This window comes from Propithecus coquereli, unplaced genomic scaffold, assembly GCF_000956105.1.
Source record: "Propithecus coquereli isolate 6110/MARCELLA unplaced genomic scaffold, Pcoq_1.0 Scaffold569, whole genome shotgun sequence".
Classification (NCBI taxonomy): Eukaryota; Metazoa; Chordata; class Mammalia; order Primates; family Indriidae; genus Propithecus; species Propithecus coquereli.
The window spans coordinates 674,453-687,837 of NW_012151607.1; the positions used below are offsets into that span (position 1 = coordinate 674,453).

The window sequence follows — 13,385 nt, forward strand, 5'->3', positions numbered from 1 at the left end:
AGACAGAGAGCCCATGGTCTTTAGGTCTTTCCAAATGCCTGGTCTATTAAAAACAAACAGACAGACAGACAACAACACAACAAAACAACATGCACGCAGGACTTAGAATTCAGGTATCAACAAACATCAGAATCCCTAGTGCCTGTCGGCACTGCACACCAGCCAAACACACACCTTCCAGATCTCTCTTCAAACCCACATTGCATTTAAAACAAAACCAAAAAAGTTCCTATTTTGAGAGCGCAGTAAAATAATACAGACTTCTAACTCTATATCAGGGTATAGCAAATATAAAAAGAAGGAATAGGAGAGTATTAATAACATTTTCTTTATACTTCTGGGATCAACGTAGATAATTAGATATATGATTTCTTCAATGTTTTCATTATTACTCTCAGAAAAAGACAGTGTGCTTGAAATGAACAATCATGTGAGATACAAAAATGAACTAGGGAACTAAATTTCTAACAGCTCCTCTCATCTATGAATTATACATTTTCATACAACTTGCAAGCAGGCACCTGATTTTACTCTTTCATATGATTTTGTGTCATGAAGGCATAACAGAGATGGAAATTCTTGACATACTGCCCACTCCCCATCAGGTCCAGGTAGACGTCAGTAATTTACCCCTGCCCAGGGTCTCCTGTGCTGGGGGAGCCCTTGTCCTCACTACAGCGTTCCAGGCAGTGATGCCAACACACCCTGCATAAGCGGACACACGATTATTCCCCACATGTAACTGTAATTATGGCCTGAAAAATAAAAGTTCATTTCGTACGGACACCATGTCACATAAGCAACATAGATCATATTGAATTAAGTACAAATATCAGGTAACCACTCTCTGCTTTTGTGCTGTCCTTGCTTTGTGACTTCCCAGCTTCCCCATGGAGGGTCTTGGGCTGATGAGATAACACGAGGATGTGGTGTAGCATTAAAGAGCCCAGGTGGGCTTTGAAAAGGGAGACTGTGGGTTTGAATCCCGAGCTGTGGGGCCTTGGATAACCTCCTTGAAACCTCACTTTCCTCGTGGCCAAAGGGGGTTGCCAATACCTACGTTGCAGGTGAAATATCTGCACACCCCACACAGAGCCTGACACATAGAAGCTCTTCGTAAATGGCACTCATGCTTTTTAGCATTAAGTACAGAACGGTAAGGGAGGAGGAACGGCTAGGAAGCTAGAGAAGAAGATAAGGAAATGCAGAATGGAGAATATTATTAACAGAATGAAAGACCCAAGTGGAAAGGAAGGGTGGATTCCTGTAGGAAGGAGGAGATGGAATCGCCTGTTCCCAGTGGCTTAAGGTTTTGGGACCTCAGAGAACTCTCCAGAAAGGCAGGGCTTGCACTGGGAGCTCTTTCCTCCCTACCAAACCAGTGGTGGCTGGAAAAATTTGAGCTTCTTGAGCACAAGGAGGTCACTATTTGTCTCTGAGAATGAAGCAGAGCAGTGACATTTCCGGTGTCACTAGCACAGGTGGTCACTGGGTTATGGACGAGGTATGTTCTTGAGAATGTCTTCAGGTTGGATTTGTATGTATTATAACTGGGATCCCTGACAAACAGTGAATATATGGTAATAATAATAATAATAATACTGTAATGGCTCATATGTGGTAATAATACTGTAATAATACTGGGTAATACTGTAGCAATAATAATACCCCTGTATTGTAACAATAAGTTACAGAAACTATTGTGTTCTTTCTTTTAATTCAAACAAAGGGAACATAAAAACAAACTCATGCAAAAAGTTTAGATAGGAAATAGGAGAAATTTGAAAAAAGAATATTAAAGGTTAACAACTCACCTAATGTCGCATCAGTGCTAGGCTAATAGGAATGTTACACTCATTTTGATCTTCTAACCAAATCAGTAATAATCTTTCCATTCCCATAATTAATCCACTACGCTGCTTAGTAATAACTGATGCTCTCATTGGAGCTCTGCCTCTCACATGTTCAAATATTCTCACTTTATCCTTTATAATTGTCCCGACAGTCGAGTGACAGAAGCCTGGTGCTTTCCCAGTGGATGACGGCATCTGGCCTTTTTCTGAATACTTAATTATTTCCACTTTTGTTTCCTTTGTCATCTCCTTTCTCTTCATTGCAGGCTCACCTGACCTGCAGTGGGTTTTGCTTTGGAGGCATGGTCGTAAGGATACACACGGACTTGCAAAATTGAATGTAAAAGTTAATTAAGATGAAAGCGATGCCGTGCGTAAACGACCGTGTAACAATGGGACTGGCCGCTAGCGTGAGGATGCTGCGTCAAAGAACTGCTTATGCCACGCGGGTTTGTTCACGTGTGTGGAAGAAACTGGTCCCTGAATTAATTATTTAATTACAAATTATCCTTTCAAGGAGCCTCGGGAGCCTGTTCTCAAGTACGGAATGCCGTAAGTCGGGTCCTCCATAACTCAGGGACTGCCTGTACTGCTTTTATGAAATGAAGTTAAATGAAGTTCCTTTCTGAGCCTGCAACAGCCGTGTCTAACAGAACAGTTGAAGTGACCGAGGGGTGCAGATAGTTAAAAATAATTTTGACTTCAAGGACTTTTAAACTCATTTTTTTCCCTGTCTTGACTATACTGACACTATATTGAGTAGTTAGTAGCAGCCGTACATCACAAGCAACATCCTAAGAAGCTGGTGCAGGCTGAGTGTTTAATTTGCATGTTGCTTCATGATGATCACATTATTTTACAATACCAAGGGGCCAAGGAAAGCATCTAGGACATCCCCTTCTTCCGCCCAGCACCCATGTAAGCCCTAAGCTAAGAGGAAAATGTTAACGCCCAGGTCGGGATTTTACAGTGGCTTCATCAGTGCGACAAGTCGGAATTCAAGTCCCTCTTGCCTTTCCAGCTAAGGGACCAGATGCCCCAAACACACAGAGCCAGCTCAGGCCCCTCTCACTGACAGAGAGGAGGGCATAGGACCCCTGTATGCAGTTCAGGGCTGGCTGGGTTACCAGTCAATCACACAGAAGATGCATGCGACCAGCCTATTGGGAGAAATCCCTCCTGGGGACCCCTGACATGCATGCATTTGTACCTTGGTGTGGGGAAGGGAACACCCTGCTCCACCTACATCCCAGGTCTTGAGTCTTCCTGAGGAATAACGGCACATGGAGGCTGGGACATGGAGGAAGCGAGCCGAGGGGAGGCTCGGGGTGGATTTGAAAGCACGGACCTCAATGACTTCAGGAAAAGTGAGGCGCGAGCAGCCTGTAGAGCAGACTGGTGTATCCACACATGATGCCTTTTTCTCTTCTGAAAGTCTCTGTGCACTAGGAAGAACTCCATCTGGCTTTCTTGGATTTCACTTAAATTTCTCAAAAACTTCCTTCATTCAGTTAGCAAAAGAGAGCTGCCAGCTTCTCCTGCAGGCCTTCTCTCCCGCCGGCCACACGTGGACACGCAGCGAGGGCTCGTGCAGTTTGACTGACTGAAGCCCCATCCACGGATCCAGTCCTGGGTTACGACGTGGCCCTTTGTGTGTACGTGGGAGCGGTGGGGGGAAGAGGAGTGTGCAGGGTGGGGCAGAGAGAGAATAAGACCCCGAGACGCCTTCTTGGCAGAGCCTAGTCCATTGTGCTGATCCCTGTATCAATCTTCTAGGCCTGCTGCGACCAGGTACCACAAACCAGGTGGCTTAAAACAATAGAAATTTATTGTGTCACAGTTCAGGAGGCCAGAAGTCTAAAATCAAAGTGTCCTCAGGGCTGTGATCCTTCTGAAACCTGCGGGGACGTCTTCCTTGCCTCAGCGTAGCTGCGGGTGGCTTGCTGGCAGCCTTCGACTTTCCTTGGCTGGCCGCTGCCTAACGCCAGTCTCTGCCTCCGTCACCACGCGACCTTCTCCCTGTGTGTTTCCTCGCACAGCCGCCTCCTCACAAGGACATCACTCACGTGGGTTAGGGCCACCCTACGTCAGCATGGTCTCACCCTAACTAATTACATCTGCAATGACCCTACCTCCAAATAAGGTCACATTTTGAGAAACTGAGAATTAAATTTCATACCTCATTTTTGGGGACATATTCGACCCCCCCCATCGGGTTAGCCAGTTATATAAAAATGGCAGCTGGACAGCTAGTTTGCTGTCAGTGCACTCATCCTCTCTCTCTGTCTCTCTCTCCCCCTCTCCCTGTCCTTCTCCCTCTCTCTTTCTTTCTGTCCTGTATATTTTAAGGATGATCATATGTTAGGGTTGTGCCATCACTGAGTTACAAAGTGGGGAAGATACAGCTACTCTAACTAGAGAAAGTTTCTAACTCTACCATTTCTAACACGATGACGATGGTTGCCAACATGTGACTGAATATACTTAGTTTCACATCCAAAAATTACACTCCAGGGATTCAGACACCCAAACATGCCTGTAGCCACACACTAATTTGCAGCTGGCCCCCTACCTGAGGTTGTTAATGGATCAAGCATTTCACCCTGCAAGTTTCAGGAGTCCCAAAGAACAAAATAACCCAATAAATTGGGTGGGAGAGATGGAGGCATTACTCGGTGAAATAGTCTCTAACCTGAAGGCAAACAGTTCTGGTGAAGACATTTTCATTATTCTCAGGAGAGAAAGCAGTCCAGGCATGTAGACACAAACATTATCTTACTTTTAAAAACTTTACATTATTCTAGGTGAAATGAGCTTCTATTTTTTTTTAAGAAAAAAGTATCCAAAGAAACCTAGTTTCCGTTGTGTTGTTAATAGTAGACTAGCCGAGGCAAAATCAGACCTTCTCAGGTCACTAATTGGGATAAAAATTAGTCTGACGTCTGGGACCCTGACCCCTGAGGCCACAACTCAGAAAGACAGGCCAACAGAGAGGCGACCACGGCTATCTGCCCTCCCACCCACGTAATACCCTCACGGTTTTCAGCCAACTTGCCTTTTAGCTTTCTTGGCTGTCTCTGTTTTTCCACACCATTACATTAGGACATTTCTGGCTTTGCCCAAGAGACACCCCCAAATCCTCAGGAATCTTTGATGTCAAATGGTACAAAAAGCTAAAATTTTGTCTACTTCGATGATGTCACAAGGATGAATCTGTCCACTGAACCTAACTCAGTACAGGATTGGGACCTCAATTACAGAATAAAACAAAATGAAACACCCCAGAAAACAAATGTTGAGGTTAAAATGCAAAAGGCAAAGTAAAGACAGCTCTGTGCCCCGCCAGTAAATCTTCCTCTACGTCTGGCAGTGGGAATTGCTCACAGGCGCTCGGACGTGCTTTCCTGATGTCTCTCCCGCTGCGTTAGTTGCAGGGGCACGCGGGATCCCGTAGATCTCCGAGTCGGACTGGCCTCCCCACCTGAGTCACCGAGGCAGTGGCTTCATCCTGGCAGTGCGACCACGACAGCTTAGCCCAGCTTCCTGCACTCCACATAAAGGGTATTCAGTGAACGAGTGTTGTGAAAATGAACGAATGAGTGGACGAATGACTCTGTTCGCTTGGCAACGGCTCATTTCCCCTAAAGGGTTTCTGGATGCTCTTTCCTTCCCTGGTTGCATGCAGATTCACTGGAATCCTATGCAAACTTCCAGAGAAGGTGGAAGTCCTATGTCATCCTGGGACAGATGGCTCAAGGCCTCCTGCTTTTTCGGAGTGGTGTCATAAATGCCAAGCAAAACACTCTGGTGCTGCAACAGACCAGCACGGGAAGGAACAGGCTCATGCTTAGAAAGGAGCCCCGGAGGCAGCTGTAGGTCGGGAGAGAATGTGTGTGTTTGTGGGGGCAGTGCTGGCCCTTTGCTACGGAGATAACCCTGCATTCTGATGAATGCGCTTCATCTTGTGGAGAAGAGTGATTCTAAGTGGGAAGCAACTGTTCCATCAGTGGGACCTGACCGGAGGGGCTGTGCACAGCTGTAGCATCACAGACAGAAGGGCTGATGATTAGAAGCATCGTGCATTTAACAGTCTATGGGCACAGGCCTGTGGAATCCCTCCCCACATTCTAAAATCAAACAAAACAAAACAAAACAAGCCTAGAAGTCAAGTACCTTTCTGGAGATGAGTCCAAACCACAGGGTATTTTCTGTTTTAGGTCAGATAAAGAAGCAGATAACGAACAGTCACTTTTTATAGAAGGAAAGAAAGCTTGGTAGCACCTGAGCAGCCCGAGGACGACTAGCTCTGTTGTTAAAGTTAGTTGCTTTGTCGCCTCCCTTCCTGCTGCCCTGCCGGCGGGTGTCAGACAGAGAGGCGTGGTGCTGTGTTCCTGACCTTCTCAAGATGGCACGGGGTGGGGAAAGCTGAGCTACTAAAGTTGAAAGTAATTCAAAATCTTTTCAATATTAGCTTGACTATATTATAGGTTAGAACGCAAATTTGAAATACATTTTTAATTTAAAAGAGAAGACTTCAGAGAAATTCCAGGTGCTTGGGAATACCCATGGACCATCCAGCCCAGGGCTAGACGTGCAGCTCTCCCTGCCCGTCTCCCGTGTGGGAGGAACTCCCCAGCTCTGCCTCAAGCTTTACAACTGTTCATCATCCCTTGATCCCTAGTTGGGACTTTGTCAAAGCACAGCGCAGTATCTCAAATTCTCGCCATTGGGATTTCCATGAGGCACAGGAAAAACAAGGAAAGCACAAAAATTCCACACTGAAGGTGCTCATGATTCCCAGATCTCGATGATACATGCTGATTTGAGCATCTCCGCTGCTCTCCCTGACAGGGAGCTGTTGCTAAGGCCTGGAAGCAAAGTTATGCAGACATTTCTGCCAGCTACAAGCTGGAGCTTCTGGGTGATGCTAAGCGCTGGCTGTAGCTGCAGCTGAAGCACCTCATTAAGTGCTGCTGTAGGCTGTAGTTCCAGCCGGAGCTGGTTATGCTGCAGGACTCCTCGTTAGCTCCTCTGTCCCAGCCCTCCTCCCCTCACACCCCTCTAGAATTAAGGTACATTTCTAGCCTTCAGGCCAGTTAAACATGATGGCAGGGTCTATATGAAATAACACTCATCCCTTGAGACTTTTCAGTTATGCAGGAAAAGAAACTCATAGGAAAAATCTGACAACGTTTTGCAGACTCAGTAGCAAGCCTTTGTCACTGGAAGGGGAAGTATCTTCGAGTCAAAAACAGCTTCCAGCAATATCAACTCCTGTTAACCGCAGCAGCACCTGGAAGGGCACACTGGGCTCTCAGCAGCTCTGGCAAAGGGCTTTGAGAGACGGTGTCAGGGACAGGAACGGGCCGGTTACTGATGGGTTCAGCAAAACATCTCATACTCACAGACGATATGGAGGACTGCTGTGAAAACCAAAGAATTAGGAAACATCTTGTTCTGGACCTTCCAGACACCAGAAACGCCTGAGTGTCCTTCCCCAGGAGGTGACTTAACAGAATTACATCCTGGCAGGTCATGTGAGATTCTGGGACGCTCCCGGCCTCCATCCTAATGGATTGTGTTAATGGCACACTCTCTCTCAGTGAGTCTTTCTTTCCTACTGAAAAGTCTGCTTTCCACACTCACGGATCTGTAAGAATATCTTCAATATCAGTTTCTGATTATTCATTGATCTGAAATTTTTCTGATGCATACCTCTCCTATATTCTCTGCTAACTCTGTGCATTTGCACCATCTTGTTGGCTTGTCCGTTATGAATGTCCAATTTGGTTGTGAAGACGACCCGGCCACCGCGGTCATGGTGAGGTCACATACAGGACAACCTCACTGTCCAAACTGTGTGTTCAGAAGGTGGCCAGTGCTGCCTTTAAACAAAGATGCCCTTGCCAAACTTCCCTTTGAAGTTTAAAGATACAGACAAAAACTGATGTGGATACTGAAAACACATGTCCGCAGGGAGTGGAGATACGCTCCATCCTCAGGAAAACAGGTGCAGCGAGAGATTTTATTAAGCCAGTACGAGGCCATTCTGGTTGCTCAGGGGCACCTGCTGTTTTTGTTCATTCCTTCGCCAGATGTTGTTTGAGTGCTATGTGCAAGGCACGGTGGTGGGCACTGTGCATACAGCAGCTGTCCTTGGTTTGGACCTTCTGAGAGAGTGCTGAAGTCCTCAGCACATGTATCACAGAAAGGGGGCTCACAGACAACAGGATGGACACTTTCCATTTTTCCAGGGCAAAGTGGGACAGAGGAGCTGCCCAGTCCTTGGGCATGTGGCGGGGGCAGGGGTGAAGCCCAAAGCTTAGGCAGGTCCACTGGGAGCTCTCCATACCAATGAGCCGCAAGTCCTCCGTGGGCAGCAAGGCCACTGCCATGCTGTAGCCCGGCGCAGCCCCAGAAAGAAGACCAGAGCAAGAAGCTGGAAGCCAGGAGTGAGAAGCGTGTGATGACGCCAAGCCCTGAAAAGGGTCACCAAAGGTATGGGACCAAATGCCCTGACTTCAGTGACAGACCGGCTCAGAAAGGCTCAATCAGAAAGGCAGTGCTGCCTCCTTGAAGAGCACCTCTGGCTTTGGGATTCAGTGATGTTCTTTCTCCAGGCACCGTGCCACACCAGGGCTTTTTTCATCTTTTAAAGGATCCTACTTCCATACCAGAAAGAGTTGTGCTAGTATCGATAACCCAGGCAAAGGAAGAGGAAATCTCTATCAATTATTTGATGGAGAAAAGCTCTTGAATCTCAGGAAAGAGAAAGAAAACATGGACATCGACCAGTTTTGCCTCTGGCATGACTCGCAGGGTTGTGCCAAACAGGCACTGAGGCTGGAGGCATCAGGGGCAATTCTAAGGTCTCACTCTTAAGGGGCTTTCACTGGGGTTAGTTTTAAACTAACATTATAGAAGATTTGTTACTTTTGAGTTATTCTGCTATTATGTCAATAATACTAATCTTCTGGTAGAAGATGCTTCTGGGAGTATTGCGCCAGCTCACGCAGGATTGGGTTTGGGAAATGCTGGAATCTTCCAGACAAGATTAGCAGGTGGGACGCAGGTGCATCCCGCTGAGAGGATGCTGGCTTTGCTGTTGGGAGTGAAGGCAAGTCGTGGAGGCACCTCAAGTGGGTCCTCCCCAGCTTTAAGGTCATTATAAAGACAAACCAAGAGAGCAAATAAAAAAGACCTTGAATAAAACATAAAAGTGCTCAAAAAGTAAAAATAAATAAATAAACAAAAAACCCCAAAACTCCTTTTCTTCAGTGTAATAACTACACTACTGCTGCTGGGGTTTTACTCAGAGACGGTGTCTTTCCATGTGCCTCACGGAGGGCCCGGAAGCAACGCTCTCCACATCAGAAACCTGCTAATCTGATTTCTTCTTTGCTTTCAGATGCATAACATATTCAGACGCTTTAAATTTAATAACAGGAGATTTAGTAGCGTCATCAGTTATGTGTGAAAATCAATAATGCTGCATTTATTTAGGAATATGATACAGGGTCTCTGGATACTGTAGAGAATATTAAAGCATGCTTGGTTGGAGATTTTGAGAATTTATTGAAAAATTAACTTCCGATTTCATTCTCATCTTGGCTAAGAAATCATAAAATTTCCTTAATACAATTATGCATTTTTACAACTGCACCGCTTTCAGCTTGATTACAGATTATCAGGGTTTCATGGTGCGGAGGATGATGAAAATTAAATTAGGTGAGGAGTATGGGCTGCAGTTGTGTTTCTGAAAATGTTCTTATCGGTAAGAAACGTTCACACAGTATGGGGACTACTGTTCCTGTCACTGGGTCTCCAAGGGAGAAGTAAGTGGCCACGTGCTGTCAACACAAACCATCTTTCTGCAGCAACGAATATATGTAAATATTTAAGGCATTTATTTTATGTTAAAAGAAATATATAGAAATAATATGCATGAGAATACAATTGAGCTAATTCCTTCGATAACAGGAAGCCCTTCCTAAATTGAGTGAGTGCACCCAATAGGATCATTTTTGCTACATGTAGCCTAAGGTTGAGAGAGTTAACACAGTCATATCTTTTCTTAGAAGTTACGTTCTTCACAGAACAAAGAATTTCCAAGGGTTAACAGTTTCCTTTTCCCACAATAGTATTGTAGGAAATCTCTACTAAGAAATTTAGCACTATAACTTGTCAATGTAGCTACTTATTTTTTCAGCATTTTGTTCTGAACTGAAGCCCATTTCGTACTTCTGAGAATTTCTGGCAATTTCTGGGGACATTTATGATTGTCATGAGTTGGGGTGGGGGGATTGTGACTGGCATTCGGGGGTAAAGGCCAGGGGTGTCACTACACGTCCTGCTATGCACAGGACAGCCCCCTACAACCAAGAATTGTTTAGTCCAAAATGTCAACAGTGCTGAGGTTGAAATACCTGAATATTCATGTCAATATAGTAGAGATTTTTACACACGTCCTCTCTCCAAACCACTTCGTATCTTCTAACTATATTTGATAATACATATTCTATGTAATCTATAATAAAAGCACACATCATCTTTTTGAACCATCGTGTCAAAATAACTCTCTGACAATGATTTATCAATGACAATGGCATTGCTAATTTGCATTTATTCAACACACTCACGTGATCCACATCCCATGAGAGAACTGCAGTAAAGAGAAGGAAGCGGCAGCAGCTCACCTCTCAAACAGGACGTGGCTGTAGTCACCCAGGACGTGGGCGTGGGTGTGGAGCAGGATGATGTTGTAACCCACCAACGCCACCATCATGATCAACATTTTCAACTCGTAATTCACCCGCAGGAACACCGAGCAGGATATCAGGCCCAGAATGCAGCTGAATATGAAGTACTGAAACAGGCAAATACTTAGCATCTCTTCTAAGAAACGATGAGACAATTAAGACCAGGGGCCACCATCATGCTCATTTGGTGAGCTCAGAAACTGGCTGTTAAAGCAGATGCCTATTTCTACTACTCTTTGATCCAGTGGGAAATGCCCGAATACATTCGATTTGGAAAACAATTACTCATTCCGTGCCTTTCTCACCCAGTCTGGCATGACGAAGAAAAATAAGCATGTATTTTTTAGAAATAAAACTGTAAAAGTCTACAAAGAAGACATGTCATTATAACAAAATGTCTGTTGTTTCTTGAAAATGAAAACAGCATGACCCCTTAGACAGAGCTCCCGTGCCATCCGATTCCCCAAAGCAGCTCATTTTAAAAATTAAGGCAATCCCTTAACTTTCACGAGTTACGCAAAGTACAGATGACGACAATACCCTCTTCAGAGAATTCTTGTGACGATTCAATAACACGGAAGTTCAGAACAGTGCCTGGAGTATGGGAAGCTATGTAAATTCTGCTATTATTATTATTATCATCTAAGGCTTTTTGTAAGTTTCAGAGTTTAAAAGGGTTTTGTTGCTAAAATTATGCTTGAAAACCACTGCTATAATGAAAGTAACCAATTCAGTCTAATCAAGTGAGAAATCAGAATAAGGAATCATTTAGATAAGTGTGTATATGTACCAACGGGTGTATGTGGATTTTTGGGGGCAGGGTGCTGGAGTAGGATCTTAAAGGTTCCCACAGTACCCCGAGTTTGAAATATGAGTCAACACCCATAAAATATGCCACAGATTTCACATTTCATAATTCATTCTTAGAGTTTTAAAGTTTTCAATTAATTAGTTATCATGAATATATACTTATACATCATTAAATATTTTTGCAACATCTATTATAATGACTGGGTATAATTTTATTTTGTCGTTAAAACAAAATTTATTTTAAAATTGGCTTTACCTAACTTTTAGGTTGTTTTATTTCTTTTTTCTTTTCTTTTTTGTTGTTGATATTATATAAATACTTGGACAAACACCCTTTTAGGTAAATCTTTCCACCTTTACAATTAATTTCCAAAATTAGTATTACAAGGTAAAAATGTGCATTTGTTTTCTGCTTTTTTTGATGATTATTATAACTGCTATTAAGAAGAGTTATATCACTCTATGCTGCCACCAGCAGTGAACTGGACACTATTCGTCACTTGCTTGTCGAACATCATGTAACCTGAGGTTTGAGAGGAATAATGGCTATGTGGTATATACCCACAAAACAGTTTTCCTAATGTTCCCTTGGAACAAGGCTCCTCTGGAACTCCCAAGCTTGGGGGTTAATAATGCAGTCTTTGTATAGCTTGTACACGCAAACTCGGGGCTTCCTCTGCAAAGCTGGCCGTGACTTTCATTCTTCTTCTTTTCTTTTTTATTTTAATGGAATTAGAGTGTACAAGTTGAATTCCATTACATGTATATATTGTATAGCGGTGAAGTCTGGGCTTTTGTATGCATCACCTGAGTAGCGTGCATTGAACCCCACAGGTAATTTTTCATCCCTCACCCCCCACCCTCCCTCCTTCTGAGTCTCCAATGTCCATTACGCCCCTCAGTGTGTCCTCGTGTGGTAACAGTTTAGCTCCGACTTATAAGCAAGAACATGTGGCATCTGGTGTGACCTTCATTCAGAGGACTTATTGGAATGACAGTAGCCCCTTTACTAAATCCTACCTAGATTTTAAAGATGCAATTGTGTGTTGTTTCAGAATCTTTTAAGATTGAGAAAATATTGCTTTTCCCCATCTCGAGTTTCTAATTATTTGCATCAATTGCAAACAAGACACTATACAGATTTACCTAAATGAAATTTATAATGACTACCCTATTCTTTTAGCAATGCCAAATGTGGTGAGTTGTTCTGCTCAAATATATTGGAAGGAGAACTAAAAAAAAAAAAAAAAAAAAAAAACAACTCTTGCAGCTATATTTTTCTTTCCTGTGAGAGCTCATCTTTACTTTAAACTTTTAAAGTGCCATGCAAACACTGGTGGGGATTGCTTGGTGGTTGTGTTCTCTCTCCCCTGGCCTAGGGACCATGCGAAGGCTAATGCCTATGGTTCAGGGAGAAAGGTATAGCACACCGTTAGTTTAAATATTCCTCTGAAGAAGAGGGCTCCAAATTGCCCAAAGTGAGAATATAGCCAATAAACCGTCACCAGGAATCCTGCTTTTCAGTTTTCATATAACTGAAACAGAAAAGACAATGTCTCCTCCTCACTGGGGTTTATGAGATGTGGACCCCACTACCACTGCTTTAGGGGGATAATATTAATCCACTGGAAGAATTAGCAACATCTATAAGCAACAAAGCCAGAAATTCAATGACAGACAATTGGATATCACACGGTGGGATACATGCTAGAAACGCTGTAGTGGCTAGGAAGATAAAGGCAAACGTTATTGGTGGAAGAATGACAATAACATTGTATGTAAGTAGGCAGATGAGGTGTGGCTAGTCGCCAATGGTGGGACTTCTAGCCAACGCCGGCATTTGCAAACTCAGGTATTTGCTACCCAGGGACTGACACCTGAGAAGAAAAGCAGTCTAGAACAGATTTGAGACTCAAGGCTGTACGTCGCATAGACTAATAGCACACACGGAGACAACAAAACC

At 43.9% G+C, this 13,385-nt stretch overlaps 1 protein-coding gene across 1 annotated transcript in view; it reads right to left on the reverse strand.

Annotated features, from left to right (window-relative positions):
* The window catches only part of ADCY2 (adenylate cyclase 2 (brain)), a 180,664-nt gene that overhangs the window by 32,414 nt on the left and 134,865 nt on the right, over nucleotides 1–13,385 (reverse strand). The window contains exons 14-15 of the mRNA XM_012658016.1: nucleotides 10,550–10,748; nucleotides 5–43 (exon numbers count right to left, since the gene is read on the reverse strand). Of these exons, the coding sequence (XP_012513470.1) occupies nucleotides 5–43; nucleotides 10,550–10,748 (238 nt within the window). The remainder of the gene's footprint in view (nucleotides 1–4; nucleotides 44–10,549; nucleotides 10,749–13,385) is intronic.